The following is a 10,000-nucleotide window of genomic DNA, read 5'->3' as shown; positions in this document are numbered from 1 at the left end:
TGACAGTGGTCACTTTGCCGGGCAATAAACTGTACACTTGCTCCGCGAGAGGTTTTAGTAACGGGCATTCATTAAGATAGTGTAGGAAATTAACGCACTGCCTCCCGCAGAAGCAGTTTTGGTCGGGAGACAGTTTCACTCTATAGAGGTAATAAGGCAGCCTGCCATGATTGGTGACGACCTGTGAGACGTAAAAGTTTACTGGAAAATTGTCTGGTATATCGTATATACTAGGGATCCATGTACTCAATTCGGAGTTTTGCCCCTCCTCTTTCCATCGCTGATCCCATTCTTTAAAGAGTTGAATTTTGATTTCTTTTTTGACATAGTTTTTTCCCATGGGTAACGCTACCGGTTCTCCATGAGTTCGCGCTTTATTTGCTAGTTTATCTGCCAATTCATTTCCCTCCACCCCAGTGTGGCCTTTCACATGCATTAGATTTATACTATGCATTGTTCGAACTGTTTTAATGGTATTTTTTATGAGTTGAATTATTGGATGGTTATTGTGGGGGTTAGCTAGGGCCTGCAGTGTGGATAAGCTATCCGTGAATAGGTTAAAGGTTGTACTGTTTTTAAAAGTTGATATGTATTCCAGACTTTTCAGAATTGCAATCATTTCGGCATCATATATTGTTGCGTGCTTTTCTAATTTGTACATTGCTTTCTTATTTGATTTTTCCGATTCATCTAGTATTATAAATGCTGCTCCTACCGTCTGGTTACAGACAGATCCATCTGTGAAGATGTTAAGCTGAGCAGTGCTAGGCGCTTTTTTAAAGAATGATACAGCTGTTTTTTCTGCTGGGTGCGTATCCCAGGGATCTAACAGTTTTTGAATTTTTTCCGTCTCCCAGGTCGTCCCAAGTATAGTGTGGTCACTGTTTCTCTGAAACAAGTGAAATGACGCGGCTTCTTTATCGAGTGTTAGTGCTATTGGCATAATGTTTGAGAGAATATTAAGGTTGATATTGCTAACGGTGCGGTATGCTTTAGTTATTTTCAAAACCGGCGTTCTTTGTACTGACTGTAGCTTTCTGGCCAAGTGCGAATTGTTTGTATTTTTCCACCATACGGGGGCGGCGTACGTAATTGCTCGTTCTATTCCTCTGATATAAATGTCTCTGAATTGTGTCCCCTTGATGCCCCAGTTGACCCCGGAAAACATGCCGAGGGCTTAGGTGCTTTGAGTTATTTTAGATTTTAGATATTCTGCATGTGCCGTGAATGTCAGTTTTGAGTCGAAAACGACCCCGAGGATTTTTAATGAATTTACATGAGTGAGGTTGCGACCTCCCAATTTAATGGTTGGTACTCGTTTTTTATACCGATCTCCAATATCAAGAACTTCGCACTTGGCCGGGTTAAAGCTTAGCCTTTTTTCATCTCCCCATTCTTTAATGAGGTTTAGCGCCCAGTTTGCATTGTCCTCCAGTTCTTTCCGTGATTTTCCCGTCACTATTAGGGTTACGTCGTCAGCAAATGCCTGAATCGTTATATTGTTTTCGAATCTTTGTTGAAGAAGATCCGCAATAACAACATTGAAAAGAAGTGGACTGAGGGGTGAACCTTGCGGACACCCCTTTACTGAGCCGATAGTAATTTTTTCGCTTTTTGTTAAGTAGGACATTTTGCGGTTTGTCAAAAAGTCTCGAACCAAATTGAAGAGATTTCTGGGGCAGTTGTTTTCTCTTAGTTTGTTAATTACTACTGGGGCCCAGAGCGAGTTGAAGGCTCCCTTGATGTCCAGAGACACCAAGATTGCCCCCTTCCCCTCCCTCTTGACGTCCTCCAGCTTAGTTTTAATTTTGTATAACGCGCTTACTGCAGACTTTCTGTGGGTAAAGCCAAATTGGTTTTCATGAAGTAGTTTTTTAGAGTGTAAGAAATGGTACAGCCTATTGTTAATTAATTTTTCTAATACTTTACCAAAGATGGAGTTCAGACAGATCGGTCTATATCCGGAGGGACTGTCAACCCTATTTGTCTTTTTGAGTAGTATTATTCTTCCTTCTTTCCATTCAGCGGGGAAATAACCAAATTCCAGACACGCGTTGAAAATTTTAAGAAAGAGTTCTTTAAAGTTGTTGTAGATTGTTCTCAGAAAAAAGGTTTTGATATTATCAATTCCTGGTGCAGTTGTTAATTTCAATTTAGCCAAAACAGCATCTACCTCTGCTGAAGTGAATGGTATGTCATTGATTGTATTGATATCTTCGAGTGACATGAGACGCACGTTGGTCTCATGTGCCGAGTCGCTGTTTGGGTCATCTTCCTCGAATAGCGTTGTTAGGATAAAACGTACTGTCTCTGCCAGACTTTTCGTCCGAACTCCATCTGGTAACACGAGAGGACAAAGCACTACCGGGCGTTTAAGTTTGTTAAGTGCTATCTTATATGGGAGGGTAAAAACATTATTGCCGTGGATGACACCGCAGAACTCTTTAAAAGAGCTCTGCTTTGCATCCTTTATGTTGCTTTTATAATCTTTGTGCGCTTCATAATAGGATTTCTTAAAGTGATCTCTATTGTTATTTTTGCAATTTTGATATCTGCGCCGAAGCGCCCGAATTTTTTTACGTTCGGTAGAAAGTTGTGGGGTCCACCATTTAACTTCATTTGCTCGATAGGTAAAAACCTTGGAATATATTTCCGTAAGTTCTTCAATTTTGTCATAAAATGTTCTAATTACATGCTCTAAATGATTTTTGGAAACGAGAGGTCTGCTTGACATGTCCCTAAGCCAGCGGTCTTTTATTAATTTGTCTATAACCTTTATCTCGCCTATTTTTGTTAGTCTTTTGACTGGGCACCTGTTTCCAAAAGCTGTAATTTTGATGTAGCTGTGGTCGCTGCCTGAAGGAGTGTCCAAAACCTCCCAATCCGAAATGTGTCCTAATGTGTGTCCATTTACAATAGTTAGATCAATCCAACTTTCGCCGTTTGGTGAGGCGAAAGTTGGGGACGAGTTTCTGTCATTGATCCACACTAATTCTAAGCTTATAAAAAGGTCTGCTAATTCCTCTCCTCTCTGGTCTAATCTCTGTCCCCCCCAGCTGGGGTTTTTTGCGTTAAAGTCTCCTAATAATATAAGTTTTTCTGATTTGTGCTGTTCTACAACTTCGGTGATTATTTGCAGCCAAGGTGTTATGTCGTCATCAGGTGGTATATAAACGTTTGCTAGCACAAACGTTTGGTTTTCTGTGTTACAGCGGACCACTAGCAGATCTCTGGCTACGGTAATAGGAAATGCATCGCAAAAGTTATCGTGAATTACCATTGCGACTCTGGGTTTTGTTTCGAATGCTATGACATTATCTTTAATGCTGAATCCCACAACCTTGTTTTTAAGATAATAAGGTTCCTGAATGCAGGTGATGCGTTGTTTAATTTCCATAGTATCTATCCTAAGTTGGTCTATAGCTCTTATACAGTGATTTGCGTTAAACTGCAGGATATCTCGTCTGCTATCCGAGCTGGTCATAGTTAGTGTTTTAAGTTAATGTATGTTCAGCTCAAAAGCGGGAAAAGATAACTATTGAATTAGAGCTATGTACCTATGAATGCTTGGTAAAGGGGCTTTTAGTAGGCTAAATATCGTCGAGCCTGCTGCTCCTTCTCAAGCAGGGCCCTGCATGCCCTCGAACCAAACGAGTGTTCGACGTGAAATCTCGTATTGAACTTCTCGTTGCTCCGAACGCATGCACGGCACCGCTTCTCCATTGCCCTGCAGTTGGCCCCGGGGTGGTCGCCGGAACACTCAGTGCAGGCCGAGGACTGGTCTTTGCACACTTTAGCTGTGTGGCCATAAGTGCAACACTTCGTGCAGCGCCGGACGCCAAGGTTCTCATAAACGGGGCAGGACGTCCATCCGAGATACACCCTCCTCTTTTGGAGGAGGATGTCCCTCGTCTGGGGCCCAACCTCCAGAATATGGACCATGGTGCCCGATGCTGCCCGAAATGAGGCCACGACCTTGTTCTGGTCTTCGGTTGGGAGGTCGTTCATTGAGGTTAGGGTCTCAACTAAGTCCGCAGCTTCCACCCCTGGGTCAACCCCCACAATCTTGACCTGTGGGGCCCTTTTTTCTGAGCGCCTAGTTGTAAGCTTCAACGCGGTTGCCGGGTTGGCCTTAATGGCCTCCGCGAGGCGGTCTAGTCCGGCCGCGCTGTGACCGAGCACAATAGCCCCACCTCGCACTTGCTTGATCTCGACGCAGCCGAGTCCGAGGTCCGCGGGCTGGAAGGTAGTACGCAGCAGGTGGGAGATCCCTGCGTAGGGCTCCACCCCAGCTGCTGGCTTGGTTGCAGGGTAGATCAAAAGGCTCTCCCTGGGGGCTGAGGGTGGTGTTGTTGGCTTGGGGGCCTCGGGTGATGCCCCCCCCTGCTGCTGGCCGGCGGGGCTCGGGCTCGAAGTCGCCGGGTTCTGCTGGAGAACCTGCGAGAAGGTGCGCTGCAGGGCGGCAACACTCTCCGGCGTGGGGGACGGGGCTGCGGGGGCTGGGGCCCTCTCCCTCTTTTCCCTGTACGCTTCCATCTTTGCCGCAAGTGTTGTGTTCTGGTTGATTAGGTCTAGGGCAAAACCAAACAGACGGTCGTATGCAGCATGCAGGTTGGCCACGTGAGTCTTACTGGTTTTAGTGCCCACCGCTGGGATTGCCTCACTTATGTCATGGTACATGTCTACCAGAGTTGCGGAGTTCGGGTTAAGTTTAAATTTCATGTTTTTTGTCTGCGCGGCGAGCGTCTCTTGGGTCGGAGGCGAATCCCCGTTGCCCTTCTCAGTTACCTCCTCCCCTGGGGGGGAGGCATCGCCAGTAGTGCTGCCCGGCATCTGAGCGTCTCAGATGACGAACAGGCTTGCAAAAGAAACGCCCAAACGCAAAAATAAAAACCAAACCCGAAGCCCAGCCGAATCGCAGTACCAAAATCCCCAGCTACTCTTCGCGACGAAAGAAAAGTGAGTCTTTTGTGCCAAAAATGGCGCGGACAAAATCACAAAGGGACACCCCTAAAAATAATAGAAAATGGCCTAAAATGGGAAAAAAAAGGCCAAACAAACGTATTCTCGCGACCGCGCTACAGCAACGAGTGCCGACCTTAGCCCTGCACCGCCATTAGTGTTAAGAAAGAAAAAAAAATACTACATAGCGTTTTCGGTCGGAAGAAAAAAAGGCGGGAAAAGTGCGCTTGAACAAAAAGCCTATAAATCAGCAAAAAACTGATATACACAGACTGCACCACCTGGAAACGGTGGTGCTAGCCTTTTAGTTACACAAGGAACCTAGCTTACCCGTCCAGCTAAGCGGAAAAACCCCCCGAAAAGAAATAAAAAGAAGTTAGCCTGCGTAGTTCAGGCTTCCTTTGTTTGCCCCCTGGCCTAGCACTGCACCACTTCGAAACTCAAAGTAGCAGTAAAAATAAAAGTTTTGGCTCTACAAAAGAAACAAACACACGCTCGTGTTCGCGCAAACGCGAGGAACACGGGTGTTAGATTTATACGTACGGGCGAGCGCTCAAACTCTGAGTTTGGACGCAAAATCAAGTGGCAACCATCTTGATTTTTTCCCGCTAGGCCTAGCTCACACAAAAATGCTCAGAAATCAAAGAAAATTAACTTTAGAAAAACAAAAACACCTGGAAACTAATCGGTATACCTTTAGATACTAATACCTAACAGAATATACTTCCAGCTAGCCTGGAAATATAAAAATTATACTTAGCTTGGGGAGCTCATTCGATGCACGTCTTGCCCCCTCGGCGCCTAGGGAAGAAGACCAGTAGATAGGGACAGTGGGAATCTCGTTAATCCATTCATGCGCGTCACTAATTAGATGACGAGGCATTTGGCTAACTTTTTATTGGAAGAATCCAACTCGTTCGCTTTTTAAGGAAGCTTAACCTCATTGTCACAAACACCATAGCACATCCAAGTGTGGGAACGACACAGCACTCAAAACACAAAATGAACACTGACTACAGAAGACTAACAGCACTTCAATATTCAATTTCATACAACAGGAGTTCCCCTGTGCAAAGGGGAAAAAAAGAGATAGTTGTTTATTTTTATACATGTCTAGTTGACTCTAAGGAGGCCATTACAGAGATGACAACAACAATCTCAAGAGAATAAAAAGAACACAAAACACAGAACGAAAGAAAAAGATACATACACATTGGTTACATAAAAAAAAACAAATATGGCAGGCGAGATTCCACACACCTACGCCCCTCCAAAACAACAACAAAAGAAAGAACACATGGGGGAGAACAATAAACAGTTTACACACTTCGGTTTGTTCCCCGCATGAAGTGGTAGAAACATCGCAAGGAGCCACGAACTACCTTGAGGATTAAAGAGGAAATGTCACGCTTTGAGAAGCCCAGCAAGCCCAAAGCCTCAGCTGATCTTGGGCAAACGAGCCCTCTCTCAGTGGCTGTTATGGCGTGCACGGCTACAGTGGTTACCGAGAACTTGGACCTTACTGCGTCCACAAAGTCCGGAGCAGAATACGTCCTAATCTTGTCCTCATTAAGTGAGTTAAGGCTTTTGTATTCCCCGACTATTTGAACATCTAGAATCCATGCCCTCTCACCCTTTACACAAATTAAATCTGGGTACCTGATTTCGTCTTTTACATTAATTCTGGGCTCCTCGGACACCGTGCAGCCATCATTTCTCATCTTCTCCGCAATCCAGGATGCCACACAATTATGTCTTTCCAGGCGCGGCGCATACGACCGAGGACACACCTGGATAATATGTGCGTGTGTCTCAGGGAAGGCACAGCCAGCCCTGCAGCGGGTGTCCTTCGCCCTTCCCCTGGCGCACCTCGTCTTGGACGGAAGCGCGTGGGCCCTAAGTTTGATTAGGTCGACATACTCCCGTCCATTCAGAAAGTGCGGTGGGTTCCGGATGAAGGCCGCAGCAGCACATGTCCGTGCCTCCCTCAACCCTCTCGTGTCCACCATCTGCAGCAGCTGGTCTCTCCAGTAGCTGCGCTCCTGTGTTCTAGATTCAATCGTGACACCCTTAAATTTCACCCCTTTCCCCGCCCTCTCCACCTCATCTTTCCATGCCGTCATGGTCATCAGACTCTCCAACATTCCGTCGCCAGCGCCCTGAACCCCAAGCAGCCGGGAACGGCGGATCCGAGGAATCATTGTCGCGAGACAGGTGACCCCCAACCCGCCGTCCCCCACCGCAGCGTATAGGAAGGCAACTGGAACGTCCTTCGGAAGATGCAGAAAGAGCCGGACAGCCGCTCTAATCCTACGGTCAATCTGGTGTAGGTATGTCTTTGACTTGGCACTCATAACCAAGCCATAGATTAGTCTCGGTATTAGGTAGAAGATTAGAATGTTCATCTTCTGCTGAGGTTTAAGGGGGGCCCTCTCTAGCCTTACGATAAGGTCGTCGAAATTCACCCCATTGTACCATATCTCCCCTGATGTGTTAACTTCGACCCCCAGATAGCGCCATGAACCTGAGCAATCAATCACTCGAAGTGGTTCTCCATTTACTTTGAAAGCCACTGGGCAGATTTTTGCCTTTTTGTTTTTCCCGTCTCCTACGAGGCTTAGGGTCGAAGACTTCTTTACGTTTATTGTGAGACCCCTAGTGCTCAAAAATTCCTGGAACTTGTCGAGGAGAAATTGTAGGCCAGCCGCCGTCTCCGCCAGAATCACGAGGTCATCAGCAAAAGCCAACGACGCGCACCGCCCCTCACCCAGTCTCACACCAAAGCCCGGGGGGATGCTGTCGATGAACTCATCGATGACCGCGTTAAACAACAGCGGAGACAGCGGGTCACCTTGTCTGACTCTCTTCCCAGGGCGCACTGTCCTTTCCACCCCTCTGTGTTGCAAGGTTGTAGTAGAATTTGTGTAGAACCAATGCAGGTAGTCAATCATGGACTTCCCCACCATTTGGTGGCGTGCAAGTCCATTCAGTATTGCGGTGTGTGTGGCGCTGTCAAATGCCTTTGACAGGTCTATATTAGCCATGTAAAGGCTTCGCCCCGCGGCATGACTTGTATTAAGTAGCGTACTCAGAATCATGATGTTCTCAAAGCATCCATCAGTGCTTTTAAACGCCCGTTGCTCGTCACGTAGGTGAACAATCTGTCTCAACCTTTTGTCTAGGATCTTGTGAAAGGTGCGCAGGAGCACCGAGCCAATCGAGATCAGCCTATACTCCCCTGGCTGAGAAGCTGCCTCCACTTTAGGGATAAAGATGGTTCGAGCATTCCCCAGCTTCATGGAGGCACGACCCCAGTACAAGAACAAGTTGTAGAGCTTCACTACAAAAGTTCTCGGGATTGCCTTAAACTCTTTGACCGTCAGTCCGTCAGGGCCAGGTGCACTGGAGTGCTTTGGCATGTTTTCCTGTACTTCCTGCTCTGTTATTGGCAGTACTGTCACGTCCCGTGCATCCAATAGATCCTCCGAGGGACAGGGCTCATCCGTGGGTGTCTCGCTCATAACCCGAAACCAGTAGTTAACGAGTTCGTCTGGAGCCACCTGATCCTCCTTCACACCGTCCAAGACTCGTTGAGCACACACTTTACGGTTCTTGTTGTAAAGGTTTTGGACGATGCGGTATTCCTTCTTCCTAGCATTTCTTTTACTTAAGTGCTCCTCCGGGGCAGGTTGACGACCGTTCTCCGCAGGATGCTCGTACCTACTCAAAACTCGGTCAAGATCAACTGCAAACGGTTCTCCCCGAAGAGCCGTCCTAATCACCTGGTTCAAGCTCTTTTCCTCCGCCGTGCCTCCGGAGCTACAGTGCTCCTCCAGCCACTCCGCAAGCTTAGTCTTTCCCAAGAACAACTCGGAATCTTCAGTTGCGCTACTCGAGCAGGCATCAGCATCTAGGTCCCCCGGGGGCGGGACATGTTCTGTTTCCAGAGCAATACCAGTGTTGCTCTCTGCGTTATCCCGTCTCTCTTCTGATTTGCTTCCCCCGGTCTGCGGGGTCGGCGACTCCCGCTGCTCTCTTCTGGCCTGCCGCCCCTTTATTCCCTGTTTATTTTTCGGAGATTTCTGTCCCTCTTTCACAAATTTACGGACAAGTGCCTTATACTCTGCTTTTCTGCGCTGTCCCTTTACAGACTCTGTCGTTCTCCCCTTCCCGCCCCTCCCCTTCCCACAAAACTTCTTGAAAAGGATATTGTTAATACCCAGCGGCTTCACTCCCTGCAGTAGCGCTTCTGCTTCTGCTTTAGCTAGAAAATATGTTTCCTCCTCCGTCCATCTAGCCTTCACTTTTTCTATCACAATCTCCTCATTCAGATTAACATTGTCACATTTCCTCCTATGGCTCGCAAGTCCCCTCGTCTTAAACACTTTCCCACACTTCGGACACGCCACAGTGTTCATGTCAGGGGCACTCATGTTGACTCAACACAAGTTGCAAGAAGTATCTTTGCTAATCCAACCCCTGGTAACCAACATACAACTTACAGATGGATCACTGACTCAGTGATCCAATAGTTACACTTAATTCACACTTACATAGCACAGCATTTTGCTACCTTATTGCTGGCATACAGACTTACAACGATACACACTCTATTGCACTGCAAAACATCATACACAACCCCCAAAATCCACAACAGGCAATACAAGCAAAAACAAAAACACTCGACCCGAAAGTCTGGCAACCCCTCTCCCCAGAACTGCTGAGCAGACACAAAAATCTGGCACCCCAAATACACCACGTGGTTTTCCGAAAAAAACGGTTAATTTGGGCAAATATTTGCATCTATACGCTGTGAAGATTAGCAGGGAGGCAGCTACTACCCCCAGAATACCAATTAGCTGGAGTTTCAACCCGCGAACGGCCTATTAATGCGAATTTTAAGCAGAAATCAATTTACCTCACCTTACCCAGTTTAGTTGTGGTATCGCACTGGCTCCGGGGCCAAGAAATGGGCTTTCAATAGTAAAACATTTTTTCAACGCTAATTATTAGATTGGATGCTGTCAAAAGCACCTCC

General features: G+C 46.7%; 1 protein-coding gene across 1 annotated transcript in view; it reads right to left on the bottom strand.

Annotated features, from left to right (window-relative positions):
* The window catches only part of LOC115320785, a 6,918-nt gene extending 1,676 nt beyond the window's left edge, over positions 1-5,242 (bottom strand). The window contains exon 1 of the mRNA XM_042288129.1: positions 4,194-5,242. Coding sequence (XP_042144063.1) covers positions 4,194-4,833 — 640 coding nt within the window. The 5' untranslated portion in view covers positions 4,834-5,242. The remainder of the gene's footprint in view (positions 1-4,193) is intronic.
* Between the last annotated feature and the right edge of the window lie 4,758 nt (positions 5,243-10,000).

This window comes from Ixodes scapularis, unplaced genomic scaffold, assembly GCF_016920785.2.
Source record: "Ixodes scapularis isolate PalLabHiFi unplaced genomic scaffold, ASM1692078v2 ptg001158l_1___fragment_3__unscaffolded, whole genome shotgun sequence".
Classification (NCBI taxonomy): domain Eukaryota; kingdom Metazoa; phylum Arthropoda; class Arachnida; order Ixodida; family Ixodidae; genus Ixodes; species Ixodes scapularis.
The sequence above is the reverse complement of the archived record's forward strand: the minus strand, read 5'-3'. Positions and strand labels throughout refer to the sequence as shown.